General features: G+C 42.9%; 1 protein-coding gene across 8 annotated transcripts in view; it reads right to left on the bottom strand.

Moving 5' to 3' along the window:
* The window catches only part of runx1t1 (RUNX1 partner transcriptional co-repressor 1), a 51576-nt gene extending 36127 nt beyond the window's left edge, over positions 1–15449 (bottom strand). For all 8 annotated transcript variants that reach the window (XM_026349575.1, XM_026349579.1, XM_026349576.1 and 5 more), the window contains exon 1: positions 14942–15449. In XM_026349575.1, coding sequence (XP_026205360.1) covers positions 14942–14969 — 28 coding nt within the window. In that variant the 5' untranslated portion in view covers positions 14970–15449. The remainder of the gene's footprint in view (positions 1–14941) is intronic.
* Positions 15450–19458: the final 4009 nt, after the last annotated feature.

Raw genomic sequence — 19458 nt, 5'->3', positions numbered from 1 at the left:
TGTGTCGACTTTAAGGTGGACAGCAGTGTATCATACAACTCAATGTAAGTCCATTTAATTCTTTAATTAAGGGTACACTGACGGGAAGAGAAAGGAACAGAAGAGTCAAACGATGAAGGACGAATGGGCGAGGAGAAAAGAGGAGATGGTTGAAAGAGACGTGAAGGAGGAGATGATGAAAAAAGGAGACCAGCTTGTGCAGAAGCGCAATGGACCACAGCAGGTGCTCCACTGGGCTGCACTCAACTGCACTCTGCCTCGCGGTCACACATCGCCTCAGAGTATAGATGTATGTGTGTGTGTGTGTGTGTGAGCACGTGTGTCTGCAAGTGCACGGGCACGACGGCTGCATGTGAACAACGACTCTGTTAGATGGGAGGCTACATATGGGCTTGTGGTGTGTGTGTGTGTTTGTGTGTGTGTGTTTGTGTGTCGATGTAAGTGAGAAAAAGAGGGAGCTGCAGAACGAGAGCAAGTGAAAGCGAATGTAGTCGAAACGGTGCAATCAGCAGAGAAAAAAAGCGAGTGAGAGACTCCCTGTGTGTGCGGCAGGTCCCCAGCCATCTGGACACTCTCCTAAACCCCCCCCTCCTCCTCCTTTGCCTCTCCTCTGCTGACTGGTGTGCTATTCATGGCGGACCCATTTCACCTTTCAGTATGTTACGCCCGCTCGTCACAATACATGCTAATGAGGTAGAACAAATGACTTTTTTTTTTGCTATGGGTGTGTGGGTGTGTGTGTGGGTGGGTGGATGGGTTGTAGGATTCAATGAATCCAATCTCCGCTGCTCGCTATCAAACAACTTGCTTACCTGCCGTAAGGTTTGTTAATGATTATGCAGAAACAGTTTTTGTTTTCTTGCCCGACGGCACAAATAGCAGCAGATTACTGACACATGATCTTATGTCTCCGCACACAGATGCTTGATTTCTACGGTAACTTCTCCAATATATCCAGTAACCCTTTTTTACACAGAGTCTGGGGAACTGTAATTTAAATGCACTCCCCACTGTGCCTCAAGGATCTATAGCAAATGAACCACATGATCACAATAGGGCACTACATCAATTCATTCCAGCTTGGGCAAACTCAACCAGTCCTATAAATCCTCGCTCATGGCCACTTTCCATTTATCTAGCACTGAGTGACTTGGCCCAGTTCCAATCTGATCTGCTCGCCAATGATAAAGTGGAGAGGTGGCTGTCAGTGGAGACAGAGGAGAAGAGAGAGCGCACACATTTCCACTTCTCTCTAACGCAGATGACACGAGATGAATGGAGTGCCTGATTTGTCGCAACAGTACACGAGACAGCACAATTGACATTGGCAATAGAAGTGGCGAAAAAAAAAAAACAAAAAAAAACAAGCAAGCATGAAAAAGTGAAAAAGGAGTGACAGGGTGTTGAAAGATTGAGGTGCAAGATAGAAGCCAGAGAGAAGAGAGCAAAGCTGAAGGAGGCACTTGAGGAGAACAGATGAGAACAAGAAGGCGAGTAGAAAGAAAAATGTGTAGCAATACAGACAGAATGACGTACAGTTTGTCAAAATCAACTCTCCTTCAAGTCTATCTAAAGTAGGAATTGCCATTCTCTTCTATCTGTATCACTAGGTGGCGCTAATGATACATCTGTACACCTGCCAACTCGCTCTGATTCCCCAGTGAATCACTGCAACAGCCTGGCTTGGCAGTCGTAATTAACTGAGTGCACTAGTGTGACGCTACATACAACACCGCATCGAGCCAGAAGTGTCATAAGCCGCAGTTAAAGCTGCCACGACACACAATGGTCATTGCTGCGACTGTGAGATGAATTATGTGTGTGTTCCTTCAAAGTAGACTTCACATGCATGTAGTCAATTGTTTGTTTTTGTCAAATTGTCTGCTGAGTGACTAAAACAATACAAAGAGGGAAGCAGGCGGCAGGGGTAAGGCTGCTCCTGTAAGTATTCAGAGAGGAAAATGATTGGTGAGTGACTGCTGATTAAGATACGGCACTAAAATAAACGATCCCCAAAAATACTGTTGGAAATAATGTTGACCATATTTGTTCAATCTTGAAAAAACTCTAAAGAGTTTATCCAACATCCCTCAATTCTGCCTTGATTTTTCCAAAAACAGTGAATAAAAAGTATTTTACAGTGCTATTACCTCACGAAGCCAAAACAAGTGAAGCACCATGGATTTAACTGTTACAGCACTTATGATAACAGTGCCTTTAACTAGTACAGCAACAGGAACCAGGCCATTCCTGGCTCCCCTCCCGGCCCCCGGGGCCCAAGACCCAGCCCATCTCACCACACAATGGGCCAGCAGAATGAGAGGAACCGCTGGCCATCCAGAGATAGCCTCGCTGGTCAGGAACCAGAAAGGGAACCAGAAGGAACCTGGGAGGGGTGAGAGGATGGAGGCCCAGAGGATGGGAACCCAGGGCGCAAAAGAGAGGAGAAGGGTGGGGATGGTTGGCTGGTCGGGGTCAGGATGTGTGTGAAGCGGAGAGTGTTTGTGCGTGTGTCTGTGTGGAAGACAATATTGCACTATTCAGATAAATGTCTTGTTCCCATGCAAAAACATGCCCCAACTTGCACACACACCAGCTCACACACACCAGCTCACACACACACACACACACACACATCATAGACGAGTTCACTCTCTCCGGGGCCAGGATGTTTTTGCATGTTTTCAGGTAATTAAAGCTGGAACAGCAACTGTAGGACAGAAGGCGGATGGAGGATAGCTGTTTGACGAGGGAAGGAGGTTTGCAGGGTGGTATTGGAACTGGTGGCCCTGGAGCTGACCCCACTGGCCTGACTCCTGTCCTGGGTAAGCAGTCTGTCATATCTGGTTTCCTCAGACACTGCCTTGTGCATCAAACAGTGAGTCAAACCAGAGTAGCTGTGGTCTCTTGACTTCCTTACAGAAGTCAGCGATGGAGACAGACACCGAAAATGAGAAGATGTGAATTAAGCTCAAGGTCTGACTGTAGTCCTCCTGACAAGACCTGATCCCTGCTCTGTACTGGGGGTGTCTCTTGAAACACACATGCCATACATACACACAGTAGCCGCTGTTTCCATGACAACAAATATGCTCTTCGAACTGTCAAAGGACACACACACACATGCACCGTATGTGCAGACATATCCACATGAAACATAAACACGTTGAACACCTTTAAATGTCTGATTATCAACTCCATTTAATTTACTGACTTGCGGCAGAAGTGCGGCATCTTTTTTTTCCAGTAACCTATGTATGTTCTTTACCTGTTGTTCCCTGAGTCGGACTCTCTGGGCTGGTAAAATCAAACACTGTGTCCTTGCCTTTTCCTCTGGTCCAAGTGCACCATTATTGTTGCTTTCAGACACACACAGACGCAGACAGAGAGGGGCCGTATGATCCTTTCTAAATCAAAACCTTTCTGCAGTATCAGAATTGATGGTTCTCCAGGGATGTCACATGTGGTATGAGGCATGACTTATTTATTAATTTGAAACATTGTCATTCCTGAGGATTCACTTCAGTATATATGTTCAGAAAAACCTATAATATAACGAACCCTGTGTAATCTCTTTGTACATGAACTACTGTAAGATCTGTGAATTCATGAACCGTCTTACACAGGTATGTTCACATTGTAAATCACATTCTGTGAATTTACCGGGTGAATAAAAAAAACTGAAACATATGAATATCTATGGCTGCAGCGCATATGCAGGAGCTGTTTCTGTCTTATTGAACATAACAATTGTATGCCTCTCAATCCACTGTCATGTTACAAGGCAGCCTTACACTGGTAAGCATGTGAAAAGCAGCTCTTCTGCCTATACCATATTTTACAGGCTTTCTTCCACATACCATGAATACAGCATTTTTCCCAACCTCTTAATCCCCAGTTGCACTATAATTTTCTATTACAGTCGAGCAGCTATATATAGTGTGTATACTGTGGCTCGCATGTAGCTGTGGTTAAGAGTTGCTGTGTGAACTCCTTGACATGGACTAGTTAAATACAGGTTGACTGATTTCCTATGTTATTTTTCCCCAAAAGCTGAAACGCTTCCAGAGTAGATGTAGTTTAGAATTAGCGGCTGTCCGAAAAATGGGCAGAGAATCTCAAAAACACATTAGAGCTCTGAAAGCCGAAGCTTGTATCCAAGCTTAGCAATTTAGAAACTCATAAATGTTGTTTAAAATCTTGTACGGGGTATTTCTCTCTCTCTCTCTCTCTCTATCTCTTTCTGTTGTCTGCTACCACATCCATCTCTCTCTCCTTCCCTCTGTGGCTCCTGGCGTTGCTCTCCAGCGGTTTCGAGTCACTCACAAATGTGTCCCACTTGCTTTTCTCGCTGTTTCCCACTTTCTGTATTTTCAGGGTCTTGTTCTCCAACTGGCACAGACAAACCGGATTACATCAGAGCCACAAATACACAACCTCGCTCACCCTGCTTGCACACAACCGGGGTTTCATTCTTAAACACAAGAATCCCATTTTGAATTGTTCCCACTGACCTAACTGAGCAGTGGTATCTAAAGTCAGTTTAGTCTGCAAGAATGATGTCAGATGAAAAGCAGACCCAACTATATAATATTAAACTAACCTCCTAACTATAACAAGAAAATCTATACTCAGTATTTGTTTATATCTCCCAAAAGTACATGCATTTAGTTGCTTTTTTTTCAGTAATGACTTTGGCAACGTGTGCACCTTATTTCCTCACATGATGGATATCTTATTTTGGTACAAATCGTCATTTCTTTCCTGCCTCGTCTCCCCATTTAACCTTGGTACACCTCCCTCCGTGTTGCCATTCACCTTTCTCTTTCCCCAATCTCTACTCTCGTCTCCCTCCTCGCTTTTGTAATCACATTCTAATCCTTTGCAATCAATTCCCCGTGAAGCTACCACCCGCACCCAACACACACACACAGACACACACACACGCTCATACATACATTCAACACAATGAGCAAACAGAGATCTACCCAACACAAAAGCAGTGAAACACCAGGCTCACTTGTCATCCCTTAAATTAATGGCACTTTCCAAACATTTCAGATTGAAACATAAAGGAGTTCTATGAAAACTGGCAACAAGTAAATGTGTCATTTCATGGAGCTGCTGAATTATTCAAACAAACTGAATGGATTTAGGTACACGTGTAATCCTTTTTATATGGTAATGGTAAACAAACATGTGCTCAGCATAAACACACACATGTGCTTGAACCAGTAAGTATGTGTCCTCCATCCTTGATCAGCTGGTGACTTGATCCTGTTATTGTCCTACCAGGCAAAAGCCTCGGGCAGCACACGACTAATGCATTAGAGTATTTGGCAGTTAGGGGCATCTGTCATGTACGGGTGCATGTTTTCGTGTGATTGTGTCTTGTAGCCTTGGGCGAAGTGGTAAAAAGACTGTGTGTGTGGTATGTCTATAGTGCTTATGCTAATTGTCTTTTTGTGCACATTTTTTTTTTGCTGCTTCAACCTGCAACAGAACATTTAGCGTCTCATCTGGATTTTGGCTCATTGGTTACATTATCCGACCTTAATCAATGCTTCACTTGTTTAAATTGAATGTTTAGAGAAACCTTTCACTCTGATGAACTGGTAAAAATGGTACATGCTGTGGTCCTTAAAATGTATTTGACACTGCATTTTAGTTTTAATTTTCATTTCATCAAATTCTGTGAGACTGCGTTGTGTTACAGGAACAACACTGATTTAATAGAACATAATTGGCAGTAACAAAGAGCTCAGCATGCTTTTGTTAAGCGGCTAAATGACAAAAAAGTAGGACGTGATGGAATAAGAGTATGTGTATGTTGTGCTCATGCAGACAAGAAACAGAAGCAGAAATGAACCGCTTTCGCATATTTGTGTGTATCTGTCTGTAATATGATGTTATATAATCCTCAAATGCTACTTAGCCTATCAAACACACACCAGGAACATTGTACGCCACCTTCCACTCGCACTCAAAGCACACGCAGATTGACAACCCCGCCATATGGTGCTGAGCTGAGTGTCTTTGTTTGCATATTCAACTTCTTACTGTCTGTGAGTATGTGAGGGAACGATTTGGTGAGTGCACACCTGTGTGTCTGTTTGGAGATGTGGGTGTGCATATAATGTGTTTCTCAGTCCTTTGTTAAATTCGCAAACATAAAGTTGCACCTGCGCCACAATGCGCGATCCCCGTGCAGCTGTGAATGGTTATGTGGACAATTTAATATTGCCAAAGAGGAAATAGCAAATTAAGATCCTTTTGCTTTAATGCTAAAGTGCAATGAAAACTGTTTGCATATATTAATTTCCAATAAACCTTTTCTCTCTTTTTTTTGATACACTTCTGACTCCATCACCCTGGGTAGCAGCTTCATGCTCTTCAGTCCTAAATGGGTAGCAGACAGAGACCCAGGGGTCCTACTCAAATGCTTAAGGGGAAGGGGCTTTCCTCTCACTAAAGCATCCTCAAACTAACATCTAGGCAGTAATTTGTCCTCTCACAGGGGAGGCATAAAAACCAGAACCCCAAATTCTTTGCCGTTATGGAAAAAGTGAAAAGAGAACAAAAGAGCCAAAATACTTTATCTCCCCCTCTAACGTAAGTTATTACATTTTCTGAATGGTATGACTTTCTAATGGTTAGCATATGTGAATATGTGTGCACAGAGAGAGAGCAGTAGTTGAGGCTGAGTTAATAGCACAAGCAGAGGGGGAACTGGGAACCCTTGGCTTATAAAGGATACTTGTTTCTCTGCCACACCGAAACCAGATGTTGATAAAGAGACATAGGGGGAGGAGAGAAGACAGATGGGTAAGAAATTACCGTCACTTGGGCCAAACATCTTGAAACATCTGCAAAAAAATGTCGGACCTTACAAGGGGAGATGGATTTATGCTCTCTCCTGGCTTTTTATTGCTCCACGAGAGCCTGTCTCACTGCTCTGCTCTGTGCCTATTCTCCGTTTAACCAGGACTAAAGAGTTTCGCTGCAATCTGGACATGTTTAAATCCTGAAAAAAAAAAAAAAAAAAGATTCTTCCAGAAATGGCTTTATCATGCAGAGAAAACAGACACGTCCATACACCGTAAAAGCCATAAAACTTCAGAGAGTGCTGCGGTATCAAGTCTGCACAAGTCCACTATCACGCCGACTAACTCGATATGAAACACTTTAAATGTCAGGGAACGTTGTACGTTGCAGGATGTCTACACACACGACACATCAGAGTCTGTAGCGCACGTGGGGCAAAAAACCAAAAACATAATTCATAACATATTTCTAAAAGAGGAGTTTGTTACCATGGCGACACATCATCTACGCTACTATGAAACGCGCAGCTGAGGATGACATGTCCATATGGCGAGAGTACGGCAGAGGGGAGGAACAGATGCTTTGATGAAAAGGTTGTCAATCACAAATCCATAAGAGCAGCTGGGGTCATGGATGTATATCAGGTGACACTACAGATATAGAGGCAGAGACAGACATTAGTTATTTTTTTAAGCTGTGGAAAGTATTTTGGTGTCCTTACTTATGTCTGTCTCTCCCAGTTTGATGTTTTCCATTTGTAGCCCACGCGCTCACGCAGACACACCTGCGGAGAGGCAGCCCTTGAGATCTCTATCTATTCATCGATACACAGCTACAGCCTCACACCTAATCCCCTTGTCCAACTGAATTGCAACAGCTTTCTTTACTTAACCACCACTTTCAGATGGAAAAAAAAAACTACAACTTTTTTTTTTTATCCCTTTCAAGAAAAACCCAGCAAGTGTGATTATTGTGAGCATAATCTTCCTTTATTTGGAGGTGGAAATGCCAGCAAATCATTTTTGTTGAGATAAAATGGACTGTAATTTTGTTCCCGACGACGACTATATTGACTGTGGGCATACAAACACTTTGCGGGGTAGTTATCAGCAATTCAGGCTATTGAAGGTTAGACGGGAATGAGGGGGGACATGCAGGGAGGGAAATACTGGGGACAAGATGCACCACAAGTTAAACAAAATTGGGCTTTTACTCGGTCCCATTTTTGGAAAATTGACCAGCTCCTTCTATTTATTTATGTAACCCCCACTGTCTCCTCTGTCACTCTCCCTCTCTTCCTTTGAACCAATTTCCAAAATCGCCCTTTCTGAAAATAAATGACACTCTACGTTTATCATTTAAGGCACCTGCTGTTGGTTTGACAACAAGACAATTGGACAGAGCGGGCGGCCGTCGTCCCATTGTCCTATCTCCCTGTCTGTCTGTGACACTAACTGACAACAGCTGGAAGCCCTCTCTTCCTACAATACCCATCATGCAAGTCAAACATCAACCACAAAAGAAAGGGGCCTCATTATTTGGCTGCACTGGTGTGATTTTAACCAGCAAACAGCGGAAACAATGATTTTGTTGTGTCTGCTCGTGTAGACAGACGGCTTGTCTTAAAACAGCAGTGGACACATCAACTGCGTTTTTACATGATATTTCACGATCATAAACACATCTTAAAAGCTGATGTTTCCACCTCCTCACACATACAAACACTCACGATATGTGAACACATGAATGCAGCCATTTCCTAACACGCACATATTTGAACACGCAGCCTCCCACATCCCCATCTCCTCTTCTCTCCTCTGCTCTCTCCAGCCGTAATTGACTGAACACATCAATACTCTGAGGTAAAAAAACAGAGCGGCCGCTGTCTGCATCTATTGATCCGTGCTCCTCTCCTCCTCTCTCTCTCTCTCTGTGTCTGCTGATCTTAATTACACTTCTTTTTACCAGGCTAGCTAGGGCTCCACTCCAGCGGCTGCCCTTTTCATAAAGTGTACCGTCCAAATCCATACATCAAAATTAATGAGAGAGAACAGAGCTGTAAATCAAATATTGTGGTATCCAGGCTGATAACAGGAATGGCGATTGTAAATGATGTTCTTTTAAAAAAAAAAAACAGAAAAACAGAGACATGCACAAAGGGAATGGTAGAAAGAGCCTTTTTTTTTCTCGTGCTCATGCAGGTCAACATTAACAATGTCACATTTTTATGTGGAAGCTCCCTTTAGGTGATTAAACTGCTAAAGCGTGACACGGCTGAGGTGAGGTTTTTTTTTCCCCCACCCTCACCCTCACTCTCCCTCTTTCTCATCTACTTCCTTTTTCTTTGTGTCTCTCTTTGTCAGTTTGTCTGATTTTCTGCCTGCCTGATTGTTTGTTTTAAGAGCTGTCTGTCTTTGCCCAGCCCAGACAGACACCGAGTCTCTTGCAGACACACGCGCGCACACACACACACACACACACACACAAGTGCAAAAACAACTTTATGGTCAGGTTTTATGGACTGGTAGCAAAGCAAGCCGGTCCATTCTTCAACAATTGCCCTCTCGTGAACTAGCCAGGAAAAAGGCTCCTAATCGCACAGTTTCATTGCTCATACTCGCCATCAATCAAACCTGCCTGTGTGTCCCCAGCATTTCAGTGTGTGTTAGTGTGTGTGTGTGTGTGAGCATGCTCACACCTTCCAACATTTTAAACCACTGCTGAAACACAAAACAAAAGCTATTAGAGCCACAGTAGCAGTGCAATAATCTCTTTCTCATAAACACACACAAACACAAACACACACACACACACACTGTGTCTACCCCCGTGAATTACTTACCCTTCCACTGTCTAATCTTTAAATGTAAATTGGGTGACAGGTGAATATTGAGGGGGTGAGCGATAACGGGTAACATCTTCACTCAGCCACATTATCGCTGCTCCACATCAATAAGAAGTGCCTATTCAATATCGTTACCTTTAGCAGAGTGCAGGGAGAGACACACTTTTGTGTGTGTCCTTTTGTATTCATTAGACATACTGTATAGACACCTGCACGTGCACTTACACTCGCACACACAGTCACAGAATCACATCCAGTGGCTTATCTTTTGGAATAAGAAAAGGGAGCTTGTCAGGATGGCACAGTGTACGTATGTGTGTTTGTGTGTGTGTGTGTGTGTGTTTGAGGGGAAGGCAATGTGCATTAGGGCGATTACAATATCAGCCGTCTCCAGATGGAGGCAGGAAAATAAACAGTGAAAGAAGGAGAGAGCGCGAGGGGACAGACATCATGAGAAGGAGCCTAAGAGAGAGATTCTGTATGCGTCTGTGTGTGTGTGTGTGTGTGTGTGTGTGTGTGTGGCAGTCTGCCTGTGTGCGATACAGTTAGAGAAAGTGAAGTTAATTAGCAACTCAATCCCAGTCTCTATACAAAGCACTGAAGGAGCAGTTCATGTGTGTGTGTGCTGATGCTGTCCTGCACTGGTCTCGGTGAACTGCTGTAGATACAGTTACCTTCTACAACTGAAGAGCTACATTTCCCAGCTGTGCGTCTTTAACGACAATGGCTGTGAAGCTGTTTTTTATGTTACTGAAGCAGTATTAGACGGATCTGTGATAGTATTCGGAAACCAAACTATGATCAATATGATCTTGTATTTGATGCCTAAATGACTTGAAGTGTAAGAACGTGTGAAGAATTTACTGCATCCATGAAACATGATGAATTGTCAGACTCTGCCCTGTTGGCCTTTTCTTCACTCGCCCTATAAGTCTCACGTTATCTGGAGTAAAAACACGAACAAGGCCAATAAAATCAGTTATAGTGCTCACTGTTGACTTTGACATTATATACACTCCTGTAAAGGCCAACTCACAAGTACAATAAAACAAAGACCCTCTTGCTTTTGAGAGCGTGTGCACTAACGCACGAACGCATCCAGAGGAACACACGTGCATACCTGCAACTCCTTTTATGCCACCACTGCTCTTTCATGGTTGATGAAATTCAATAAGCAGTGAGGAGAACTGCCCTCTCGCTGATAACCATCAATGGGCCTATCGATCTACAAGAGCATTTGTGTGTATGATGTGTGTGTGTGCCTGCGCACACACACACACACACACACACACACTGATTCCATCTATAATTCACTCTGGGACTTGGTAACAGATGGCTCTGAATAATCAGAACAGATCTATACATCTTGAAGGAGTGAATAGAACAGTGGTTTGTGTATCCAGTTCTACAGCTGAAATTCGTCCTCGGACTCCTCTGTCTTCTAAATTGAGCTCCAGTGGTGAAGTTTTCATAAGCCGACTGATGAAGCTCACTTACTCCAAATGCCGAATTATACAACAAACTAGCAACCAAACAGCATTTCTACCACACATCATCTGCAGCTCAGGCTGCAAGTAACAAATATTTTTATTAATAATTACTCTGCCGGTCAGTTTATTTATAATGTACCGGAGAGTAAAAATAGTGAAATTTGCATTTACAATTTCACCAACCCCACAGGCATTCAATCAGGCAACATGCTGCATCCTCCTATACCAAAACATTAGAATAAACAGGGTTCTAGTGGGAGAATAGTTCATATTTATTTGTAGCAAAGATAAAATAAAACCTTCCAGCTGATTCAGAAATACACAAGGGAGCCACATGATCTCCTTGCTACATTAACTCTGTTGAGTCATCATGACTTGTTCACCATATAGAAAACCTGGATAACATCCAAACGAACATACTTGAAAGCACTGAGGCCTCAATGTGGCTCTGTTCTAAATGGGAAATCATAGTTTGATGATAATAATAATCCATTGATTGATCTAAAAGCTGTGTTAGGATATAGTGCAAACCACTAAAAAGCTATTAGCTGTGGTTTGCATCAAAAATGCAAATGATTAAACCAAAGTGACTGTGTGTGTGTGTGTGTGTGGGAGCCATCTGCACACCACAGTGTGTCACTGTGCAGGTCTTTTTCAGCATCACTTGTTCAACCAGCCAGCCAGGGGTATGTGAGTGTGTCTGTGTGTGTGTGTTTCTGTTTCTGCGTGTGTGTCTATAAAGGCAAGAATAAAATGGCTGCCATCATTTTTGCAAGGCCACTTCCATGCCTGTGAACATCGGTCTGATGTATTTGACCCTATAGCCTGAGAGCTGGGGGGAGGAGGGGAAGTAGAACAGGTGTGAGGCAGCCTGGTGGCTGGGCAGATGGCCCCTGGAAGTGCTAGCTGATGCTGCAGAGGCTGGACCACTGAGAAATAGCAGCTAACGTTTATACAAGTCTGTTTATAGAATGTGCACAGACCTGTGTGAGTGTGTGTGTGTGTGTGTGTGTGCGCGCGTTTTCGCAATCACACACTACACTACAGTGATAACCTGCAAACAGCACTTATCATTTCCTCCCCCCTCATCACCAGTGTTGTTTACCTTTCATTTACTCCTTCTCTTTCTCTCTCTCTTTATCGCTGTAAACACACACAGTCCAGGTAATGGTCTTTTCATTCAAGTCAGGACTTTAATGGACGCCCCCACGGTTTAACGTCTGGGTAAAGCAGTAATAAATATGGGTACTGATTTTGTAACACCACAGGTACGTGTGTTATTAACCATGCAACCAAATTTGAATGGTTAAATACATCTGCAAGTATATTAAATTTGGTTTTAAATCATGATGAAATAAGCAGCACAGTCTGATCTGAAAAGCTGGGGGTGTGTACGGCGAAGCCGCAGAGAGTGGCAGAGCACATATTTAATGTTGTAACACACATTACACTAATAAAATTCAGTTGTCTAAAACATCTGCAGCATTCGGTCCAGTTATTCAGTTTAGTTATCCTCCGCCACCCATCGATTCATCTAATTTGGGATCATACACCCATTACATAGAGTGTCCCACCCACCCTCTACTCTGCCGTCAATATGTCTTTCAAAAATTTTTTTGGGGGATTTGAAGAAAAATTTTGTTCGTTAATTCTTCCTAAACGATGAAGCAACATAATATTGTTACAGTTACAGGCCAGCAACACTGTTTGAGCAATGTTTTCATCTGTTAAGAGCACGTGATGGATGTGTTGTAGCAGGAGTTTCATCTAGACTGCTGCTAAAGGACAGTGATGTTCCACCAGGGCACAGTTTGGTCCACAGGAAGACTTTCACAGGCGGCCCATCATAAATGTGGAATTAAATTAAAACCTTAACTTATGCATAATATTGCTACTTAAACACACCAGGTAAGTTATACAACATACTGAGGTTGTGGGCTGTGTCTAAATGCTGGTGTTGTACTAGTAGAAATCTTGATGGGGTTCTGGGTTCACTTTAGTTTGGTGGCTCCAGAGCCTCATCGGGCTCCTATCTGCCCCGCCCAAAAACTCCTGACCACAGAGATGATGAAAAACTGTTTAATGGTCCAACTCAACATCTCTGTACTACAGTTTACAGTCGTTTCACACATTTTCAGAAATAGATTTATTTTACATGCGTTTTGAACCAAGTCAGTGATTTCATATGACGCGGACTTCAAGAATAAAAAAACAACAGATGACAGGTTAACCAATCCGAATAGTATGATCACTGAAGTAAATGATAAATATGACAATTAACGCTGCTAATAAAAAGCCTGATAAAACTGATCAGACAATCTCTATTCGGATCATTTCAATGAGCCACTGAATCAGGATCAATATGCATCATAAGAGCCAAATAATCCTGGATTCACAGAAAACTGTCTCATTTTAAATTATTAATCTTTTTATTCTTGTATCTCATATCAATCAAAATATCAAATTCATAAACAATCCAATTTCTTTTCACCATGACTACATTTAACTCAGCTAAGACTGCATATGCACTGGGTCGAGCCTTTGAGAGCAGTTAACATTCATCCTCTTGGGTACATACGGAGCTTTGCATGGGGCTATTTGGCATGCGTAAAAAATGTCCAGAGCCCTGTGGGTTTCCAGGAGATATTTCCTCCATCTCTAATCCGGGCCGTGAGAACAGTCGGTCATCTAGTGCAAGTTGTGCCCCAGTAGCCTCCCTCCTAACCCGCATGTCTACGCTTTTCCCAGTCGGGAGAAAAGATTCCCACTGAAGTAAAATATAGACCGAAGCCTTTAATTTCAACCCTGCGCCACCCCGTTAAGTAAAGAATCCGTTTTCAGTTTTTCTTTCCCCACTCTTTCGGGTGTGTAATGATGACAAAGACGCAGCGGGTGGAGATGGAAACTTCACTCGGATTCAGGAAGATGCGTTAGACAGTTGTGACGGAGCTCCGGAGGATGTTTTCAAATGCAAACTCTCAAATATCTCTTTAAAATCCATCCAGGATGCAAAAGTAAAGAAGAGGAGGAGACACTGAGGCGACATCAACAAGTACAGTTTACGAAAGATGTGCGTTTCTTTCCAGAAATAGTGTTTAAATGTGGATTCTTCTATTTATTCACTGACAGGAGCAAACCAGGAAATTCATCTAGTATTATTTGAATCCTTCTTTCAAAGCCGTGCATTCCCGTTCATATCCAGGAGCAGATTATTGTCCACCCCGTCCTGAGGAGCGCACACACACACACACACACACATCTCGCTATAAGACTATAAACTAAAGTCTGACTGTCCATGCTTTCTGGGGATTATCAGCTGATGTGACACTACTTGTGTTGTGGTGTTGACGGATGGTCAGGTTGTCGCCAAAACTTCAAGCAACTCAAATTTCTTCAGTGGCAGTGAAGTCATAATAAAAAAATAAATATCCCCCCTGCTCTTTCTATCCTCCCACTGGAATGAAATATGTTTGTAACCACAACGCACAGAACAGACGCGCATTGTTCGCTCCTGCAACAGATTTGTCAACGCAGATCATCTCGGACAACAAAATAATATTTGATCAAACAATATTTCTATAAAGATTTTAAGAAACAAAGCACAGCCTACATAGAGACGCTGTCATTACTTTAAACAAATTATATACCCACAATATCAAAGTGTGGAGAGGATCAGAAGCTATTTCATGCCTTTCCCTCTTATTTGTGTGGATGAGGGCACATTACGCGTAACTGGGGACAATATAGTTGATATAGTACAAAAAAGCCAGAAGCCACTTACACTGAAAAGAGGTAGAAATTCCCACCATGCGGTACGTTTGTGTATGAGGGCTAAATAATTTCCAGTCTTTTGGACTCCGCGCAAGACCTCTCGATGATCCGCTGCTGTCGGGAGGACGAAAGCTACAGAGTCCGGCCAGCTCCCAGGGGTCTGGCGGTGTACTTCCAGCAGTCCAGAAATGCGGTTCAAACTCCGACTAGAGAAGAAGGGCAGCTCACGGCTCGCTGTAGGTGATCAGTCACTGGAGATATACAGGATGGGAGAGCCGGGAGTCTGGTAAAAGCCCAGAAGAAGAGGAGGAGGAGAGATGAGAAAGAGATGGAGGATGCAGTAGTGCGCTGGGCACCCGTCGGATTATTTTGTACCCGCCTTGGCGCGTCCTCCAAAATCCTTCAATCGAGTCGAGTCGGTCTAGATTGTTTTTTCTGTTAAATGTGAGGGGGAACTGATGCACACACCCTCGTTCGCACTCGTGGTTCCTTGTTTTCTGCTTCTCCGTTGGCGTTGTGAAGAGGAGTAGCAGCACTCTGCCTCCAGTCGGCGGTGCGCAGCAGAGCCAGGTGGCGGTGGGCGGGACTGGAGCGCTGCTGCTGCTGAGGGGGAGGAGGCGACTAGGCAGCAGCCAGCATCTGTGTGTCCTAAAACAGGTTGGAAAAAGCAGGGTCAGGTCAAATCGAAGTGTTTTTACTGTACCAGTGGCTCCAGAACCTTTTTTTTTTTTTTCACGCAAGAGGTTTCCAGGGAAGTTTGCCCCCATTTGAACGCACCACAGTATCTGAAGTCCCTGTTAGGTCAAGAATGAAAGGATGTGTTCACATTTCTTCAAGCATGTTTTAAAACAATACTCAAATGCCCTGTAAGCATTCTGGATCAGACAAGTGAGAGAATATCCACCGAACGTTCTCGTTTTTTCATCTGGATGAAATTCCCAGTTCCCACATACATGATGAAAAAAGCAACGTGTGAACAAATGAGAAGCGAGTAACAACATAGATATATTAAACAAGCATAAAGCCCATATCTCATCACGTTTTCCACGCCACTTTCCTGTTGGACTGGTACTGTTTTAATTGCATCATCATCATCCTCCTCTTCTTCAGTGGCATATATTCAGTTTTTCACATCACATCAGTTACTGACACTGAAATTGTTCTTTTTGACCGCGGACTGAAAAACATTCCTTTAAATCCATGCTTGCTTTATGTGGGGAGTTATTAAAGTTTTGCTTTTATTTGGTTATTCATTTATTTTTTACTTGGGACCTCAAGCACACTCATTGGCAATCCCTACAGAGGTCCTTGAACCTCACTTTGAGAACCATATGCATAGACATCAGTGGAGTGTCAGGGACGAGAACCAGCCAGCTGTGTTGCTGTGAGGAGCTGGGTTGGCTGAATGTGGGTGTGTGTGAAAAAAAAAAAGTAGGACTGTGTAATGCATGTCTGCGCACGCACACACACACACACACACACACACACACACACACACACACACACACACTGCATCTCTATCTTTCCCTCAGCTGAAAAAGGCGCAGGCAGGCTGGCCTGCAGTAACCTAAGGCAAACACTTTCCCCAAGCCATCTGGAAGTCATCTTGCCCACAGAGCCAGTGAAAACACCAAGCAGAAGCTACATTTACAACTTGGTGATAACAACTGGTCTACTTGCATCATAGCCCGTTCACAACATCTCATAAAACATTCTATCCAGTTCTTTTCTACATGTTTATTATTTATGTCTGAGTATTTTGGACTATTTTTCAAGGCCTGTGCAAAACGAATTAACATGGTGGTGGGTTTAGAAGCAATGGCTTAACTTAATCACACGACATGTTCTTTGTGTATATTCAACATTCTCATTTGATGACATAAGGTCATGAAAATGGTCAACTCTAGTATAAAGGTTACACCTGAAAACGTTATTATACTCTTATCATACTGACAAAAAAAAAAGATTTTTAATGTACGTCATGTGGTTTATGTAACATCATGAGTAAGGTAACGTTTTCATGTACTGTATGTACAACACTCAGTGAATTGTTAGCATACCATCAACGCGGAGCTCATTGTTCCCTCAATGCAATCTTTGTGGGGAAAAGATGATGCCATTTACCGCAATTGTTTGCAACAGTGCCATTGTGCATTTCTTTTTTCACTTCATCTCTCCCTCTCTCTCTCATCTCTCCCTTGTCATCTGGAGTGCTTCAGCAGTGGGTTGCATTGTGTTCTCAAAGGGAATATGGATAGATACAGTTTCTGGCACTCTCATGAGCACAGAGCGAGGACTCTACTTCCATTTTTCAGTCTGGATCCTTTTGTCAATCTCTTACCAAGGTAACTGGCTATGCACAGTGTGTGAATAGATAGAGATAGCACAGGTGAGGGATGGAATGATAAATGATAAGAAGAGAAGGAAAGAAAATGAGACACGACTCACGGTGAAAATAAGGAAGAGGAGAAGTTTGTGTTGAGTACAGTACATGTCTGAGAAAAAGGAAGCACTCACTCAGACATGAGAGAGGCCACGATTTATGCAGAAGTAATGTGCCAACTCAAACTGAGCAACCAAACTTGGTGAGAAAAATGAGGATACCGTCACTCCTCGCCTATTTGTGTCCTCTGGTTTGTTCCCGGAGAGCAAGTTCTCTCATGACAATCACAGCGAAACATCTTGACAGCCGGAGGCACAAGGATAGGCGTTGAGGAAACCTGCAAGGGAAAAGAGAATAGGGCAATGATCCGTGTGTGTGTGTGTTTGTGTGTGTCCTGTGATAACGGTGCATGAGAGCAGGAAACACACAGTGCCTGTTTTTGCTGCAGGGGTTCCTGGAAGTCAGCCGCCCAGTGTGATCGGCGACATACAAACACACACACATGTGAGGACGCACGCACACGCGCACAGACACAGGATACCTCGCCTCTGAAAGGGAAAAACATGCTGTGTCTGATACATGTGCACGCAGACAAGCAGATTTCCTGCATTTTCCCACCTACTGGGCGGCCACCTGTAACACAGTCTCTCCCTTTCTCTCTCTCTCTCTCACACACACACTGATATTATATTCATGGGGCCAAAGACAGAATGAGACAAATATAAGTTGGGAGTTGACAGTAAACAAGTGCCATTCAAACCCCTGTAATTATCTGCCATTAGATCAACATTGCCTGAGGCCAAGAAGTCTACCATCAACATCACCAACACTACTGGTGGCCAAAGCAACACGATAAGGAGAAAGACGACTACAGGAAAGTAGCTGACTGTATTTTGTGATCGGTTGGATCTTTACAAGAGTGAGAGAGGACTGTTGAATGCAGGACGCACACTATGCCAATGAAATGCATTCATAGGAAATGATGGAACAGTAATTTCTTCTAAGATTGTGCTCAAAGAATCTGGGCAGAATGAAGATGTTGCTGGTATAACTTACTTAAACCCCTCAATAATTTCCCTCTGGGATTAATAAAGTTTTTTGAATCTTGAATCTTGAATCAGATGTCTCCAGGGAGGTGATGGCACCAGCTGACATCCTTATTCATTTCGGACTATTTGGAGCTTTGTCGGGTGCACATAGATACAGATTGGTGACAAATTGAAGGAACACCTGAATAAATTAGTGAAGCTCATTCGATGCATCCATACAGGACACAAGAAGTTGCTCGATTGTTTTGTGAATGTGAAAATGTGACGCATATGTTATAGCCGTTGCATTCACCACGTATTAACCCAGATCTATTGCTTTGAACAGACATGTTAGACAGAACTCTTCACCATGAACATCGAAAGACCAAATGAGGAATATCCTCCTCACAGACTTATAAAGGCAGTTTTATTTGTGCTATAGGAATACTGTATACATTCCTATTGACTATTACCACCTGCCAAAACTGCAACCTTTCCCTAACCTTAATTAAATAGTATAGAGAGATAGATATGACAGAAATAGAGTATTGTAATGAAATGTACATCAAACATAATCCAAACTGTCTATAACCATTTCCACACAGCAAAACAACACATCTTCCAGCAAAAGTCCACTTTTCCATACGTCCGAATGAAATATGTATTTACACACCACAGCAATTACTTGGCATTGTGTAAATGTCATGTTTTTGGAGTAGAGGACATTCATTTCTGTTCAGTTCAGAATGCCAAACTCCGTCTACAGATTGAATAACGGTGGACACCTTATTTACAATAGAAAACGGAGGAGTAAGAACAAGTAAATTCTTTGACAAAAATGTCCAAGGTAACTGTAGGGGAGAGTTGGGACTGAGAGTTGTCCTCGAGTGATTTGGTGAATTCTTGATGAATCAGTGATAGAAAAAGAGAAAAGTAGCATTGATGGAGACAGAGAGTGTCAGTGTGTCAAGGGAAAAACGTGGCTTTTACTGAACGTCCTTGCAAGGTTAATTGGTTGGAATGTGCAAACTGAAGGAGTCAGAAATTTTGTTAACTGCCTCAAATTTAATATCTGAAAAACAGTTTTTGGAAGCATTTTGTCTAACCTGAGATTCA

Source organism: Anabas testudineus, chromosome 11 (assembly GCF_900324465.2).
Source record: "Anabas testudineus chromosome 11, fAnaTes1.2, whole genome shotgun sequence".
NCBI lineage: Eukaryota > Metazoa > Chordata > Actinopteri > Anabantiformes > Anabantidae > Anabas > Anabas testudineus.
This window is presented reverse-complemented; position numbering and strand designations above follow the sequence as displayed.